Raw genomic sequence first — 17,696 nt, 5'->3', positions numbered from 1 at the left:
TGCTCCACCTATTTGCTCTGTCACCTCTTCTTACAGCCTAGAAAAATGGCTGCATTCTAGATACCATACAACATTACTAAGGGAACAGCTGAAAATTGATTTCCTTCATATTTTTGTCAGCTCGTTTTTTTGACACTTGGAGGTTATTTCCGGTTTAAAATTCAGTCCAATTTCATGTTTTAAGGGCTGTCTCTACTTAGAAGGCAGATTCCCTTTTCATTTCTATTCTTCATTCTCCTACAGAGAGCTATGGCAAATGAAAAGTAATAGAGATTCAGATAAAATTTCTGAGGAACTTAAAATTTCAGCAATGGCAAATATTCTGCACACCCCATCTGCCCTACATTGTCATGAACTCCACTTTTGTTTTAAAATGTTTTTCAAAGACAGACATTTGGAGTGTTTGGGCAGATGGCGTTGAGAAACCTGGGGTTTGGCCCAAATGCAGGAAGGGAACCAATAGGAGCAAAGCTTCAATGGGATCCAGGTTGCCATGGGGACTGAGGAGTAAGCACTGGAGCATCCACATGGAGATCCCCAAAGCGCTTGCACCATCTGTACGTTAGGAACCTGACATCCCTGCCTTCTCTGTGGGAGAGCTGGGTAAACAAACTGTCTTCTCAGTTGCTTTGAAATAGTTTCCCAGTTCTCTGGTAGGTTGACATGATTTTGTCCAGAGTCTCACAGTAGCCACCACTTATCGACGCCGTAGAACCGCAGTAGTAGTGGCAGCCTCTTCTCAAGAAGAAGACTTGGATTATGGGGATGAAAACTGGCCAATTGAAGTCATGGCGGGGTTTGTCTTGGAATTCATTGGAGCCAGGATTTCACATTGTGTGTGTGGCAGGTTTGAACCAAGGCACATTTGCAAAGTTGTTCTAGAGTGCTGCTTCAGTTCCTGCCCCAGGCTATGCTAGGCTCAGTGCTAAACTTACAAATTATACACTTATATAAGCACTAAGGTCATCAAAAATTTAAACAAAACAAAAGGATGTTTAGAAAAGAGTTCAAGATGAAAGCTGATCTTGCGACTGGCATGAGACTGGGACTCAGGAAAAATGGATTTAATTCCTAGATGTGCCACAGATTCTCTCTGTAACCTTGGGCAAATCACTTAATCTCTCTGGGCTAGATTCACAAAGAAACTTAGGCACCAAGAAAATCACTGGCATTCACAAAGCCTGAGTTAGATGCCTAGGCTCCCTGTACAATGGGGAGACACAGGCATAGGTGCGAGAACTAGGGGTGGGAGGGTGCTGTAGCACCTTCAGGCTCCCGGCTGCCAGCCCTGCTCCCGGGGTCTCAGTTGCCAGCACCGTGCTTGGGGTCACAGCTGCTGCCTGTGCGCCTGGGGCTCTACTACCGTCCCGTGCCTGGAATCTCAGCTGCCAGCCCCATGTCCGGAGCTCTGCTGCCACCCTGCACCCGGGGCTTTGCTCCTGGCCTCAGCTGGGGGCGGGAGGGGTGAACAGGCTCTCAGCTCCCCCACTATTAAAAATGTTCCAGCGGCACTGGAGAGAGGTGCCTAAGAATGGGACTCATAATAGCCAGCATGGGAAGTGGATCCTCACCTAAGCTAGCCAATGGGAGATACCAATTTGGGGGCGGGGGAGGAGGAATGCTAAACCCCACTCCTCTCTCAGAGATAGGCACCTCCCTGCAGCCTGGATTTAGGTGCCTCTCTGCATGGGATTCTCTGCTGCAAACCCTCTTTGGAGTTAGGTGCCTGCACTGTTTTAGCAAGAAGCTGCGGGGAGGGGGCGCGATAGTGGCAGTGCTTCCTCATTACTTCTGGCCCAGTGGTTGGAGCACTCACTTGGGAGACCCCCTGGTTCAGCTTCCTCCCTCAGTCTCTCCTGTTGAAGCTTTTCCACTGTGTCTAAATATTTTTTTAAAAAATCGTTGGTGCAGGGGACTGGGTCCTCCTGGGTCTCCCACCAGAGTGCTCTAGTCACCAGGCCACAGAATCATTCTCATGCTGGCACACTCTCTCTCTCTCTCTCTCTCATCCAATAGTGGAACAGCTTTGACAGGAGAGATGGAGGAACTCCCCCGCTCCATCAGAATATCCCAGAGCCAACTGATTAGGGCACTCTTCGAAGAAGTGGCAGATCCCAGTTCAAATTCCTTCTCTCCCTCAGGTGGAGAGGGACTTGAACTGGAAGGTTTCCTACATTCTAGGGGAGTACCCTGACCACTGGACTCAGAGTTATAAAGGAGGTCCGACTCCTAATTCCCCCACGGCCCCCAGCCATTTTGTGTAAGCTCATCTCTAGAGGCCTGATCTGGTACGCAGGCTCAGAGCATGCCTCCCAGAGCAGGTCTTTCAGGTGAGTTAGGCAGAATGCCTATCTTCCTTCCCCAGCTTGTGAACCACTCCAGGCTTCAGGCTGGTGGGTCTGCCGTGCTCAGAAGTCTGCTGAGAGGCAGAAACATAGGTACCTAGGAACTTCTACAGTAAAAATTTAGGTGCCAAGTGATTTTTAGCCAGCTATCAAATTTGGGGGCAGCTGAGCAGGAGTTTTGTGAATCCCAGTGGGGCCTGATTCGGATTTAGGCACCTAAGGCTTTTTGTGAATCTAGTCCTCTGTGCCTCAGGCCCCCCCATCTGTAAAATGATAAGAAGAGCAGGAGCACTTGTGGCACCTTAGAGACTAACAAATTTATTTGAGCATAAGCTTTCGTGGGCTACAGCTCACTTCATCGGACGCATAGACTGGAACATATAGCGAGGAGATACATATACATACAGAGAACATGAAAAGGTGAGAGTTGCCCTATCAACTCTAAGAGGCTAATTAATTAAGATGAACTGTTGTCAGCAGGAGAAAAAAAACTTTTGTAGTGATAATCAAGATGGCCCATTTAAGACAGTTTGACAAGAAGCTGTGAGGATACTTAACATGGGGGAAATAGATTCAGTGTGTGTAATGGCTCCGTTATTTTTCTCCTGCTGACAACGGTTCTTTTTGCAGATACAGACTAACATGGCTGCTACTCTGAAATCTGTAAAATGATATTGACTTTCTCCCTTATTGTGTCCATTTAGACTGCAAGCTTTTCAGGGTAAGGACTGCTGCTTACCGCATGAATGTAAAGCACCTAACATAACAGAGCCCCAATCTCAGTCACTGCTGTAATAAGAATAACATTTCCACAAGTGGCAAACTGGTCCCAGTAAATCAGTACTATAGTACATGGCCTTCACCCATGTTTCTTAGACTAGGGTGCAGCTGAGATGAACGCTTCTTGCTTCCATGACAGGTGTGTTTCCAAAACTTCTCTCTTTTGCTAACAGAAGTTGATCCAATGAAAGATATTACCTCATCCACCTTCTCTCTTTTCGCACTGCAATTCTAATCTACATGTTTTTATGGAATAGAACATAGTATGAGTCTCCAGATTCTTTCCACTGGCATATTACTGAAAGAATGCAGAGAACAAATGGTATCATGTCAACAAGGAAACACAAATCTTAATCCCATATCTTAAGAAATGTACCAAATTTTGCCAATAAAATCCTCTTGCAGAATGTTTCCAGAAAGCTCTGAATAAGCTTATACTGAAGAAACTGTTAATGTGTCAGAATAGCAAACTGAATGCAGTTTTGTTTTTCAGGTCATATGAATCAAATGAATGAAAGAGACAAATGGATTAAGGCTGACACACAGGATGGCACAGTGCATCTTAAAAGCCAAAGCTGGTTCCAATCAATCAAGCTGCAGGTTTCTTGAGGATGTAATAGGCCAAAGGTATTCAAAATCAAGGAACGGTGAAGAAAGGTTACTGTACAGTGATGGTGAATGCTACTTATTAAAATACAGTAAACAATATATTGTGAGGACTTTTTACCCAACCTTTGTATATGTTAAATGACTGTTATTTGACTCCTGTATGAAACGGGTTTTACTGTTAGTGCCTTCTACAGTTGCACAATCGTGTGTATTCAGGATTTGTGTAAAACTTGACCCGCACACCCCGCCTATTCTGAAAGCTAGTGAATTTCAAGTAAAAGTATAAAGCCACTGCAAAGAACATTTTCAACACAGGTTGATGCCTGAAAATACAAGAATTTGATTTAAGCTTTGTGATGGTGCCATATTCTGTATGCTGCTTTTAAATGATTTGTTATCATTTGAAATTTGTGGTTTGTGCATAATGCTGAGCATTTCCTTTTACTGAATTATTTATATAATGTGTGGGATAAAACCACTTTTAGGGTTGCAGTTCACATTTGATCATAAGTAGGCGTTTTGGCTCCTAAGAAATCAGTCTACAAGTCTATGACTTACTATACTGTGCTGTGTGTAAAACTGGTGGCCAAGCTCCTGCACATCGAAAGCTTGAGAGCTTATTTTATGCCCTCATGAACCTCTCCCATCTGTGGCTCCACTGATGGAAGGGCCAGAGAACCCCTTCTTTATTATACTACTGGGGATGGTAGCAGGGTGTAGTCCCAGAACATGCCCCCTTCAGTCCCCTCCTGGTTCTCCCACTAATTCACAGCCCAGAGAACTTAAAATAACATTCCTGCTCTTGGGGGTCTGGGTTATTAAGTCCTACAGAATATGGTCTCCTTGGGCCCTTCAGCCTCAAATCTTCTTGAGGCGTCTAATTCACTTTTGTCCAGGACTTCAAGTCCCAGCTCTCCCTTAGTTCCCTCTGACCCATGGAGCTCTGCCAATCCCTGGTCTCTCTGGAGATTTTTTTTCCGGGTCTCCTTTTGCCCTGGTCTCAAACTTCTCAAACTTATTCCTTTTGGTTTCAGGAGCTCCACAGCCTCCTTCTTGCAATTCATGGCAGGCTTCCTCAGTCCAGCAGCATCCAGGGTCTGATCCCAGTCCAAGGAGCCTCCCTTGGTCCCTGCACTGCTACGTCTCTTCGGGACTGTGGTGTAAATCATAATAAACTTCCTCAGCTCACCAAAGCCAGGTTTTAGTTCCATGCTACAGAGTCTCCCCCTGTCTCTGTGCTCCCTTCAGTTCTCACTCTCCAGGCTACCTGCCTTGGAGCCACCTAACCACTGCACACCTTCTCTCTGCAGTTATAACTCATCTGAGCTCTTCCTGGCTTTTATGAAGGCCGTGTGTTCTTCACATTCTCACCTGAACCTGAGCCCCACAGCCTCAGGTGGGAGACAGAGGGTCAGTCACAGGTAGGGACTGGATCCATCTTCCCTTAAAGGGCCAATCACCCATTTTGATTACCACTACAAAAAGTTTTTTTTTCTCTCCTGCTGGTAATAGCTCACCTTAACTGATCACTCTAATTAGAGTGCGTATGGTAACACCCATTGTTTCCTGTTCTCTGTGTGTATATATATCTTCCTACTGTATTTTCCACTGCATGCATCTGATGAAGTGAGCTGTAGCCCACGAAAGCTTATGCTCAAATAAATTTGTTAGTCTCTAAGGTGCTACAAGTACTCCTGTTCTTTTTGCGGATACAGACTAACACGGCTGCTACTTTGCACCCTGTGATAGGCACTTTAGGACTAGTTCTCTCTACTTGTTCTCTTTTGCTGCCATAGCAGTTTAAATTCTTTCATCTTCCAGGATGCCGTCAGCACCACGTTAACAGCCAGCTCTGAGTTATACCTGCAGTTGAACAAAATATTGTTTGTTTAAGAAAGAGTGAAGAAACACACACTCAGAAAAGCATCTGAACTTCACCTTACATAGCCCACACCTAGAAGAGTTTCTGAGACTTACTTGCATAAAAGTTGGGAATTATGGATCTTACATATCCGTATACAGTGTCCTGTTCTCTCCAGCTGGAGCTCTAGCCTGTCAATGACAGAATCCCAGGCATACTAAGTGCCACAATTCAAGACAACTGCCTCTGTATTCCCCTCCATGGTCAAGCAAGAGTCCCCATTCTTAGGCTCTCGGCTCCTTGACCATCACCTCTCTTGGGCAGACACCCACATCTCTCCCTCCTGACCGGGGGTTTTCCAGGCTGCAGAGTTCCCTGCCTATACTTCGTTATTCCCAGTGAGCCAGACTGCCTAAACAGGCCAGTGTCTGCACTTTGCTCTCTCTTAGAGGCTATAAACAGCAAGATTGCGCACAGCTATACATCACCACACGGCCATTTCTAAACAAGCACATTTATTCTTAAGATGAAAGCATTACAGAGAAAACGTGTTAAAAACAATAAAAGATCTACACGCATGCTAATAAGCTTACCAGAGATCAGACACACACACCCTCCACCTGGGGCTCTGGTAGGAGTCACTCCTTGAGACTCTCCCCACAGAGGGTTTTTCTGTGGTAACAAGTTCATAACAGCTTTAGCTGAGAAGAAGCCCTCCCTATGATAGGTTAGCTTTTCCTTCATACAGCTTGGGCCTTTGATCGTCAGTTTCCAGGTTCAGGTAATCAGCATGTCAGAGTCTAGCTTTAAAAGGCTGGGTTTTTGCATAACTAGAGGTGGGAAATTTACATTCACCTCCCACTAGAGATTCCTGAGGAAATACATAACACTTTTTGTCCAAAAGTCCATTCTTGTCTGATCCATTGTTCAATACAGTCCTTTGGCGTTCATAACTTTTGCATTTAATACAATGAGCTCCAAAGCTACTTAAACTTAGTTCAGTAAGGTTTTTCTTCCCAAAAATATTGCAAGAAATTGCCATATCTGTCACTGTAAGCCCACACAATCCGTCTATTCCTTGGCTTCCTGAAAGACATCTTTTCTGGACCCCCTCTTCTGGCCTTCAAACAATCCCCTAATCTCTCCAAACTCATCATCAGAAGCAAGCTCCCTATAGACCAAGGGTTGCCTACACTACAATATTATGTCGATCTAAGTTATGTGGATGTTCAACCACCGCAGTAATTAAATCACTTTTGCATGTCCACACCATGCTCCTTGTGGCGGTGCGCTTCCTCACCAGGAGTGCTGGCACTGATTTAACTGTCAGTGAGGGGCATTGTGGGATGGCTTCTGACTGACACTCCACTACATCGAGCTAAGCACTATGCCTCTTGTGGAGGTGGAGTTATTAAGTTGGTGTAGCAGGTGAGTTATGTTGGCAGGAGTGACATTTTTGTGTCAATGCTTACAGAGTTAGGTTGATGTAAGCTGCCTTGCATTGACCTTACTCTGTGGTGTAGACCAGAGCCAAGACAGCAGCTCAGACCAGCACCAAATCCTGCCAGAACAACAGATGCAAAACCTGCAGACATATCTCCACTGCTACAATGATCAGCACTCCCCACAACACAGCTTTCGAGATTGATGGGTCCTACACATGCTTATCATACGTAGTGTACCTCATCCAGTGCACTAAATGCCCCGATGGCAACTACTATAACAAACACACACAAGAATAAATAACAAGAAAACTATAAAAACAAAAACACAAATATCCATTACAAAATAAAACCATCACTGAAAACTCAAAAAAGAGCAATCAAAGCTCAAAGGAAAGCTTTGAAAGACACTAAAAAAAAGCTTGAGAAGATGAGAAAAAACAAATAAAAACAGAGACACCATGGGACTGTCACAAACCACTGACAGCTACACTGCTCCCCAACTTCCATATGACTCTACCGCACCACCTTCCCTGCTTTCTTCCACTTCCTTCTTCCACTTCTCACTTGAACACTGGAGTGGTGTTAACTGGCCACTTCATTAAAAAACTATCTATTGAAATATGGATTCCATCTTCTACTACTTTCCATCTGTTTCTGGATCTGGGTGTGTCTCTGCTCTGAAGAAAAGCTCTAAGTAAGAAGAAAAGCTTGTCTCTGCTCAATGTCTGGGCAAGCAGTCTCTACTAAATCATGACTTAAGTTATGCCCATGCCAGCCATTATGGAATATTCCTCCATGGGCTAGTGGCCAGGCTCCAGTCCTGTTCAGGCTCTGCTTCCAGCAAGCTGAGCCAGCAGCTTCTCAGCTGCAAGCCCCTGCTTTAGCCCAAGGAGGGAGGAGCCTCAGAGGGCCGCGGCCTGCTGGCTGGGGGCGGAGCCCAGGAGCCTGCTGGCCCAGCCCAGAAATCCAGGCAGGGGGGCCGGCAGCGCCGGGAGTGCAGAGGAGGTGCGGCCCAGCAGCATAAATTCCTCTGGGCTCTGGCAGGGAGGGGCCCTGGGCCTGGGCTCTGGGCTCTCCTGCCTCCCCCCTCTGGCTGGCTCTGGGCTGGCTCTGGCTCTGGCTGGCCGCCAGCAGCCAGCAGCCAGAGCCCAGCCAGCCAGCCCCCGGCGCCCCCCCCCCCCCCCCCCCCCCCCCCCCCCCCCCCCCCCCCCCCCCCCCCACCCCCCCACCCATCCTGTCCCCACCCCCCCGTCCCCCCTCCCCCTAACTGCCCCTTGGGACCCAGCCCCCCCCTAAGCCCCCTCCCCCCCCCCCTTCTCCCTCCCGGCCCCCCCCCCCCCCCCCCCCCAACCCCCCCCCCCCCCCCCCCGCCACCCCTCCCTGACTCCCCTCCTGGCTGCTGCTATGCAACTCCTGCTCCCCTCCCCCCTCCTCCTCCAACCCCCCCCCCCTCTTCCCCCCTGTTCCTTGCCCCTGACCCCCCCCTCTTCCCCTCCAACCCCAAACCGCAACCCCAACCACTCCCACCAGCCACCAGCGTCAGCTGCGTGTCCAGACAGCTGCCATGCTCCCCCCCCCACCCATGGAGCCCCCCCCCCCCCCCCACACCTGCAGATTTGAACACCTCAAAATCCAAAAGTCAGGAGTGCCTTTTGGTTTTTTTAGCTTTTTTTCATTTCTCCCAAGTTCCCCTGCAAGGTGCCAACTGAAGGTGTTGGAGAACAGAGATATTGGGTGGCCTCCTAATGCCTGGAAAAGAGACAAAGGCCAAAGGTGGGAGTGTCAGTGCCTGTGCGGACTTCCGGGAAGTGCATGGTGTGGAAGGGGATGCTGTGATGCTTTGGAACAACTCCATACAAAGCCAGTCAGGACTCTGGGGGAGCCTCCTCTCTTGGAGCATACTGTCTCCAGGGCAAGAAGCTTACACCTTCCTGGGTCTGACCTCGGAGCATTCAGCTTGCCCTTCCACATGATGCACTTTCCACAGCGAGTCTGCCCAGGCTGGTCCTGGGGCAACCAGAGGTCCCTGCACCCCAACTCCGCAGTCAGATGTGACTCTCAGCCAGACAGTAAAACAGAAGGTTTATTAGATGACGGGAACACAGTTTAAACAGAGCTTGTTGGTACAGAAAACAGAACCCCTCTGTCAGGTCCATCTTGGGGGGTGGGGAGCCCAGAACCAAGTTCTGGGTCTCTCCCCATTTCCCCAGCCAGCTCCAAACTGACACTCCCTCCTCTGGCCTCTGTGTCTCTTCCGGACAGGGAGGCCACCTGATCTCTTTGTCCCCAACACCTTCAGTTGGCATCTTGCAGGGGAAACTGAGGCACCCACACAGTATTCAGAGAAAATATTAAGAACATTCCGACTTCATCACAACAGGTGCAACAAAATATAATACTGTATATTGAAGTAAGCAAGTGCTGCTTCTGACTTTCCATTTTTAATTGACCCTTGTAATCTTGTGGCACTGACGCGTTGTAGCTTCATTTTATATCGGCTTACAGGGCGGGAGCAGGGGGGGGCACCACCATTTTGGGCCCCACCAAAAATTATACAAACCTGCCGCCTATGGTTATGTCAATGTACAGCTGCTACAGAAATTAAATCGCTTTTGCGTGTGCACACTACGCTCCTTGTGTCTGCGGTATGCATCCTCACTAGCAGCACTTGCATTGATGCAGAGAGCAGTGCATCGTGGGTAGCTATCCCACTGTGCAACTCGCCACCATCTAGCTCAGGATCTTTGGCAACGGTTTCCAATGCCTCAGGGGGCAAACGAGTCATGCAGAGGCGACTGGGAACATGGGTTCAATGTCCCAACACGCAGTTTTCTCCATCCCTTAATTTTATCTGCATCCCATAATGTTTCATGCCTCTTTTCAAAAGCCCCACAAACCCATGCAGCCACCATCTGTGTGAAAAGCATGGATCCTGCACAGCTCTGCACTGTGGTGATGAGCGTTGTGAGCATGGCAAGCCTGATCCTGCAGTATTTGCAGAGCAACCAGAGAAGCCTCGGAGAACATGATGATTCCTGGAGGCTAGTTTGCTGTGGGACATAAAAAGAAACAATTCAAGGTTGTTGTTGGCATTCACGGAGCAGCTGCAGGTAGTGGAACGCTGGTTCTGAGCCCAAGAAACAAGCACTGACTGGTGGGATTTCATTGTTATGTAGGTACGGGATGACGAGCAGAGGCTGCAGAACTTTTGGCAGTGCAAGGCCACATTCCTGGATGAATGTGCAGAGCTTGCTCCAGAGCAGTGACACCACAATGAGAGCTGCACTGACAGTGGGGAAGCAACTGGCGATCGTGTGGAAGCTTGGAATGCCAGAGCACTACTGGTCAGTGGGGAATCAATTTGGAGTTGGAAAGTCCACGGTGGGGATTGCTGTGATGCAAGTGAGCAGGGCCATTAATCGCCTCCCGCTACGCAGGGCTGTGACTCTGGGCAATCTGCAGGACATACTGGATAGTTTTGCAGCAAAGGGTTCCTGAACTGCCTAGGGGCAATAGATGGCTCACACATCCCTATTTTGGTACCAGACCACCTTGCCGCAGAGTACATCAACAGAAAGAGCTGCTTTTCTATGGTATATTGCAAGTGCTTGTGGATCACCAAAGATGTTTTACCCACATCAATGTGGGCTGGTCAGGGAAGGTGCAAGACACAAGCATCTAGAAGAACACAGGACTGTTCAGAAGGCTGCAAGCAGGGACTTTCTTTCCAGACTAGCGGATTACCATTGGGGGGTGTTGAAATGACAGTAATGATCCGGGGTGACCCAGCCTGGCCCTTACTCCCGTAGCTAATGAAGCCATACACTGGCCACCTCAACAACTGCAAAGAACACTCGGGAGTGAAAGTAACTTAGGGGACTTACCGGTACATAGGGCCGGGGTCCTGAGCAAGGTGGTGGGTAGGGCCTTTAAATCCCCAGGCCCTTTAAATCACCACTGGAGTGCCAGGGCGCCTGGCTGCCACTGCTACCCCAAGGGGCAGCTTCCCCAGGCCAGCAATTTAAAAGGGCCCTGGGCTCCCAGCAATGAAAAAATATCCCAGTGGTTATAGCTGCCTGCTGTGCTCTTCAGAATAGCTGTGAAGCAAAGAGGGGGCGTTTCCGCTGTGTGGAGGTTCAGAGGTGGAATGGCTGTCCACTGATTTTTGAGCAGCCAGATACCAGAGCTCTAAGAAGAGCTCAGTGGGAAGCGATAAGTCTCAGGGAGGCTTTGAAAGGCCATTTTAATAGTGAGTAATGTGTGTTGCTGTATTGCACTCTGCCTGGCATTGGCTTTTTGCACCCCGGTACGAACCTTGTAATGAGTGCTGTGTGTGTGGTAATATAACATTGCAAATGCACCTCTTGCTGTTATCTCTGAATGGTGTCAGCCCCAGCCTGCATATGTTGTGAACTAATAAAGATGAATTAAGCTTCCATAAATAGACTTTTATCCGAATCCAGGCAAACAGATGTATTAATGAAACTTTATAAATGCCGTGACAAGAACCTCTGAAGGGGAAAGAACAGTCATTTTCGTTTCACAAACACATACACCAACCATGTCTCTCACAGGTCAGTGTATGTGCAGCTGTGATTGTCTATGACTGTCTCCCCTGGGGTGGAGTGGGAGTGGGAGTGCAACGGCCCTGGACGCCATGTGCAATGGCGGGAGTGTGCGTAGAGAGGTCCTGGAATGCAGTTCTCTACGGGCTATAGAGGGAGGCGAGCGTGGGTCTTTTGAACCTGAAGGTGAACAAGAGTCTCCAGCGTGTCTGTTTGCCACTTGAGAAGCACTAGCGTCTCGCACTGCACATCTCTCTCCTTTCCCTGTGCTTTTCTCCTCTCCGCTCTCTCTCTGTCCATTCTGTCCATGAGTGTGATCCACCAAGCCCTGTGCTCGGTATGCGAAGCACCAGAGGTTGCAGGATCTCTTGGAACATGTCATCCTGCGTCCTCTTCCTTATCCTCCTTATCTGGCTGAGCCGCTCCGCTGGTGTGGATAAAGAGATCCTCAAAGCCACATTTCCAGCTGCAAAAGATACAATGTACAGAGGTGCTATTGTGAGTGTATTCACAAGATAAATGGAAAGTTTGTATACTGAACTCACTCCCCTGGATCCACACAAGGTACAAGCACTACATTCTCACTTCTCCTTGGGATTCAGAGAGCACGGAGGCAGTCCCAGCCATGGCGAGTATGACCTGGGGGAGGGACGACTTGGGAAAAGAATGGTGGGTAGCTCATGGGCATGCGTATATGTGGCTGGGGCAATTGAACTGAATACTGGCACCATTTTCCACAGGCGGTGATGATTGTCGCTGATATCTCACTTCTGAGGGTAATGGAGGCTGAAAGGGACAGCTCCTGCCTGCGTCCAGCTGCAGACCGGGTCCACATGTTGCGAGCCTGTGTGCTGCAATGGTGCTTGCTGAAGTAATTGCTGACCGGCGTGGGAAAGTGTTCTACTGCAGCGGAAGAAACAAGGCAGCCCTCCCCAGAGACTTTCGGCAGACAATTGCAGAGGACCTCCTGGAACGTTTTCTCAAGATCTGCATGGAGGATTCACAGGACATCCTGGTGTACATAAACAAGCTGCTCCACATGTCTCCTTCTGCCTAACTGTACAGGAGAATGAGAAGCCGATAGCAAGTCTACCTCTATTGGTTATTTCACTACCTCTTCTACCATGATTCAAAAAGAGTAAATGTACAGATGTGTCCCTGTTATATCAAAGCAAACTGCCTACTTCCCAGAGGTCCCTTCCCCTGCACCAGGCTCGCCTGTGCTGGACTGTCGGGACTGCCTTGACTGCTGTAGAGTCAAAAACAGGGCTTGGCTCACTGCACCACTGCAGCCCCTATTCTCCTGTGCCCCAGACTCATCCTCCTCTTCCTTGTCCAAAACCTCCTCCCCACTGTTCACTCTCGGGGCCGGTGACTCTGGCTCCTCCTAAGCATCCACGGATAGTATGTAGCTCTTTGTAAAAGCAACATGTCTGCAGTTTTGCACCAGTGCCTCCCTTGCCTTCTGGTGCACCTGCTGCAGCTCCTTGGCTTTCACGCGTCACTGCTGCAGGTCCCTCTTGTAGCCCTTCTCCACCACGCCACAAGTGATCTGCTCGTAGATATTGACGTTTCTATGGCTGGACTGGAGCTGTGCCTGCCCAGTGTCTTCTCCCCACAGACCCAGATCTACCACCTCCTGCGTACTCCAGGCAGGAGTGTGTCTGCAGGGTGAAGCAGGCATGGTCAGCAGGGCAGTTGCTAGGTGAGCTCTCCATGCCGAGCAAACAGGAAATGGAATTTCAAAAATTTGTGGGGATTTAGCGGGGAGGGGCGTATACCTGTGTATCTTGCTGCCGGGCAGTGGAGTTCAAAATCGTGACCAGAGTGGTCACAGTAGGGCATTGTGGGATACCTCCTGGTGGCCACTAAAGTTGACATAAGTAAGGCAGGGTTTACACTGACACGGCGTCAACCTGACTATGTCGACTAAGCGCTACACCTCTCATGGCAGTGGAGTTATTAAGTCTGTGTATTTGGTGAATTACATCAGCAAGTGCGACATTTTAGTGTAGACACTTACAGAGCTAGGTTCATGTAAGCTGAGCTGCCTTATGTCAAGCTAACTCTGTAGTGTAAACCTGGTCTCTCATCAACAGCAGTTGGTCCAATAAAAGATGTGATCTCACTCACCTTGTCTCTCTAATATCCTGGACCGATGTGGCTACACCAACACTGCATATGTGTTCTTGGCTTGTCCTTGCTCTCCTTCGCACTCTCTTTTAGTTCAGGGTCCTGATGTGTAAAGACAGGACTTCCTTTGTTCTTAGCAGAGGCAAGTGTTCAAAGTTTCATTAGCATTAGGAAACATGACTTCCCATTATGCCATTTCCACCAATATATAATCTTCAAAATTCCTTCATATTAGCCTGGTTGTCTGTGACCAACTTCAAAGAGTTATTTCCTACCAGGGTGTGGTTAGATACCTGGTGAAAGGAAATGCCTGCCTTGCTGTAACCCAGGCAAAAGGCGCTTCTTTGGAAAGAGTCTTTTCAAGTGTAAATTGCCTTACACCTCAGGCGGCGTTAGTCAGAGCCAAGGTGGGCTTGCAGGTTCAGGCTGGTTTATCTTGTAGGCAGTTATAGTTTGATTGCAGATGGACTAAAACCACACAGTGGTAAACCTCCGTGAACAGGCAGGCACTTGTCATGTCACCATTAATGTGACACTGTACCTTCCTTTCTGTTGTTTCTAGTAGCCTAGTAGGAGGCAATGATGATGTGGCTTCTCCTTGGAGCCCTCCCCAGGGCAGGGAGCAGCAAGAGGAACTCCTCACTACGTGGGGCGCAGCATGGCGAGGCAGCAGCGTACCTGGGAGCGGGTGCTGCTGTAAAACAGAGGCAGGCACAGGCATGCCAGGTAGAGAGGGGGAGACTTGGCCCTCAGCACGTCTCTTCATGGTGCTTTCAGGCCTGCATGTGCTGCCTTGCTTATGTGCCCTACACAGCAGCAGCGGCGGAACAGAAAAAAGGCTTTAAAAATTGACTAAAGGATTTCCCACGTCTTTGCTTCTGTAGGTGGAGCTGGACACCTGGCAAAAGAGCAGTGGCTGAAGCTGCTGCTTGGGGTATGTGTAGGCGGCACAAGGGGATGCCAGAGATTTCTCTGCCTTCAGCAATTTGGTGGGGAAAGTGGCTGTACAGGGAATGGGGGAGGGGTAACAGGGACCAGAAGTGGGGAGAAATGGGGATACTCCCAGTGCCTGCACTCAGAGCTGTTTAGTCCTTTACCCCCTGCCCCGTTACTTGTTAACTTGCCCCCATCCCCTTCCCACCTGACCTCAGAAGTTCACACACCCCCCCCCCAAACCTTCCTTTACCTCTTCAAGCCTTGGCTGGGAATCACGCCCCCACCCCCACCAGGCCCTGCTCCTTCTAGAGTCAATAGTTGCAGAGGTGGCACTGATAAAGTCAAGGTTGGTTACAGTCCCTGCTCCCTCCACCCCATCTCTGCTCCTTCCACCGCATCTCTACTCCCCTGCCACATCCCTGCTTCCACATCATCCTCCCACTTCCCTCATCAACAGGATGTCCCCCAGCCCCATGGATCCCTGCTTCCTCCCCAGCACTACAACTTTTCCTTTCTACCTTCCAAGTCCCTGCTTCCAGTCCCCACCATGCCTGCCCCTTGGGGGTCCCTGCTTATTGCAACTATGGCTGCCTCTAGGAGCCCTAGTTATGGCTCAGGACCCCAAAGCCAATCCTTGGCCTGAATAACAAAAAGGAGGTGGTAGCCTCTAACTGGCCGGTCAGAAACTAATTTAAAAAATCTATGTTGTCAGCATCCCTTTAACAAGTAACTGTTCCCCTGCAGCGTACGCTCCCCAGGTACTGCAGTGTTGAGCTAGTGCATGGGAAACTTTATTCTGGTTGCATTGTTAAGCGTGAGGGACATGAGTCATGTAAACAAAGACCAAAATGAAAAAAATAAATAATGTACAGTCCACAAAGGCTGTTTAGACTGTGAGCTCCTTGGGGCAGGTATTCGTTCATACAGTTTATCTAGCACCTAGCGCAACAGGGCTCCGATTTTGGTTGAGGCCTCTATATGCTGCCACAATACAAATGCATAATAATAAAGAAAATTAAGCTTTTATAAGCCTTTGTCTGCCTGCAGTACAGTGGTATTTGTACGGGAGGTACACAAGTTTGGTTCTCAAAACTGAAATTTAATCTGAGGCCATCAACCCGCTTAGTGAGTGCAGCTGGCGGAGAAAGGAAAAGGAGCGGTCACAGCCCCACTGCTGGTCATAATTCAGCATGGGCTCTGTCTCTGTGTGTGCACTTGCACGCTAAATCACCAGGCTATGTTGTAAAGCCAGTCCATTCTATTGTTTCACAGTGTAAGTGCCATTGTCAAGGCACAACAGGGAGAAAATAGAGGGCACCATTATTACCCTTCATAGCACTTAATTAAAACTACATCAGTCATTGCTTTCCCCTTAATCTATGTAGTTTTTGGTCTGGGGACAAGGGGTCTTGAGGTGGAGCAACACTGATAGTTTGAAATGGCAGATGTAAAAAATTAATGAAAGCATGTGATGGGTTTTAATTTCCTGAAGAAATTTTCAAACCCAAGGCTTCTGTTAACTGGTTTAGTCAAAGGGGCCACCTATTGTTTTGTGTCCCACTGTTTTGTTCCTTGAGTGGTACCGTTCTAGGATCAGTCTTAGAATTAGCTCCACACAGCCCTATACTACCACATGGATGTGCACTCACTTAAATGGAACGCCAAGCAGCAGCTTGTATGGATACAGTGTATGGATACATTTTACAGAATCGGCGCCATAGGTTTTTTTTCCTGCTAATTTTTCAAAGTCCCTTTGGTCCCTCTATCTTCCACTATGCTGACTCTCTCAACTCGGTAATTTCATATCACCGAAGGTAAAAATCTAACGCTTCATGTTTAAAGTTATTTAGACTCCTAAAGATCCAGCTAGGTGTCCAGAAGGATTTTCAAAAATGCCTGTGCACCTAGCACCCATCAGTGGCAGTTAGGCACCAAGGAGCCTAGTAGGATTTTCAAAAGCCCCAAACTGTAGCTTTAACAATCTGGCTTTAAGTAACGCGGAGAACCACATTTTTAGAATGAGAGGCCTGAATGTGCAATTACTGCAATGTATGTGCAAGTGACCATTTGAAGGCACAAATATGATATTTGCATATGTAGTGGGGAGGGGATGGTCATATCGATATATGTCCTTGATATGAACTAATTCTGTGGGGTGCTGAATTTCCAGATTTTTGTGAGAGCTCAGGGTTCTTGTTCCCTCACGGGGGCAAGCCCTAGTCAGACCCTCTTGATAAATAAGAACACCACACACATAGCCTTTTATTAGTTACATATTGTGAAAGTATAAATACTGCTTTGCAAGCTGTATAAATGCTGCTCACGCCTGGAAGATGAACACATCTGAAATTTCACTAGATTGAGTCAGCATCTGAAAGCTCACTAAAAAATTAAGCTAGCAATTTCATTTCTTTGCCCAGTAATTGTGAATGCGGGCAGCAGTACTGCTGCTAAGAAGATTTGGAATAAACACTTCACAATTTAACTAGAAAATCCGCTTTATTAAATGACTATTTTGGAAACAGGAACTTGCTGTTTCATTTTTACACTCTCTGCTGAAGAAAACTTGAAGCACAGAAGATGTTATGCAGCTTCTTTGTTTTCATTCTGGTACAAGGCTTTAGCTTTTTCAGGTCCTGTTTTGGGTTTCTTGTTGAGGGAGAGTACACCGCCGCCGCTATCATACCCAAGCCATGCAGGAGGGTCAGCATCATTATATTCCTGCTTCTCTAGCTTGGCTGAATATTTCAAAACAGCTTGTCTGAAACAACAATGAAAATTAATATTAGTGCACAAGAAATTTCTACCAAGAACATTTGTAAAAAATATGACCCCTCAGGGCCAGATTCTCAGAGTGACCATATTTCCTACCCCACTATGCCTTTTGAGAAGCAGCAGGTGATACAATAATGGTCTTAGCTTCAAATTCTATCCTGGTCAAAGTAATTATTTCGCGCTGTATGAAACATGCAGTACTGTGGGTGGCTCTATGGGTCATGCTGTTATTTGGGCATCTCCAGAT

General features: G+C 48.0%; 2 protein-coding genes across 8 annotated transcripts in view; one reads left to right on the top strand and one right to left on the bottom strand.

Annotated features, from left to right (window-relative positions):
* Positions 1–4,082, top strand: part of FAM185A (family with sequence similarity 185 member A) — an 86,462-nt gene extending 82,380 nt beyond the window's left edge. For both annotated transcript variants that reach the window (XM_039517734.1, XM_039517737.1), the window contains one exon: positions 3,619–4,082. In XM_039517734.1, the coding sequence (XP_039373668.1) occupies positions 3,619–3,627 (9 nt within the window). In that variant the 3' untranslated portion in view covers positions 3,628–4,082. The remainder of the gene's footprint in view (positions 1–3,618) is intronic.
* A 13,072-nt stretch (positions 4,083–17,154) lies between these two features.
* Positions 17,155–17,696, bottom strand: part of FBXL13 (F-box and leucine rich repeat protein 13) — a 168,011-nt gene continuing 167,469 nt past the window's right edge. For all 6 annotated transcript variants that reach the window (XM_039517650.1, XM_039517651.1, XM_039517673.1 and 3 more), the window contains one exon: positions 17,155–17,435. In XM_039517650.1, coding sequence (XP_039373584.1) covers positions 17,258–17,435 — 178 coding nt within the window. In that variant the 3' untranslated portion in view covers positions 17,155–17,257. The remainder of the gene's footprint in view (positions 17,436–17,696) is intronic.

Source organism: Mauremys reevesii, linkage group 1 (genome assembly GCF_016161935.1).
Source record: "Mauremys reevesii isolate NIE-2019 linkage group 1, ASM1616193v1, whole genome shotgun sequence".
Lineage (NCBI taxonomy): Eukaryota > Metazoa > Chordata > Testudines > Geoemydidae > Mauremys > Mauremys reevesii.
Note: the sequence above shows the minus strand (reverse complement) of the source record. Positions and strands in the feature narration are given on the sequence as shown.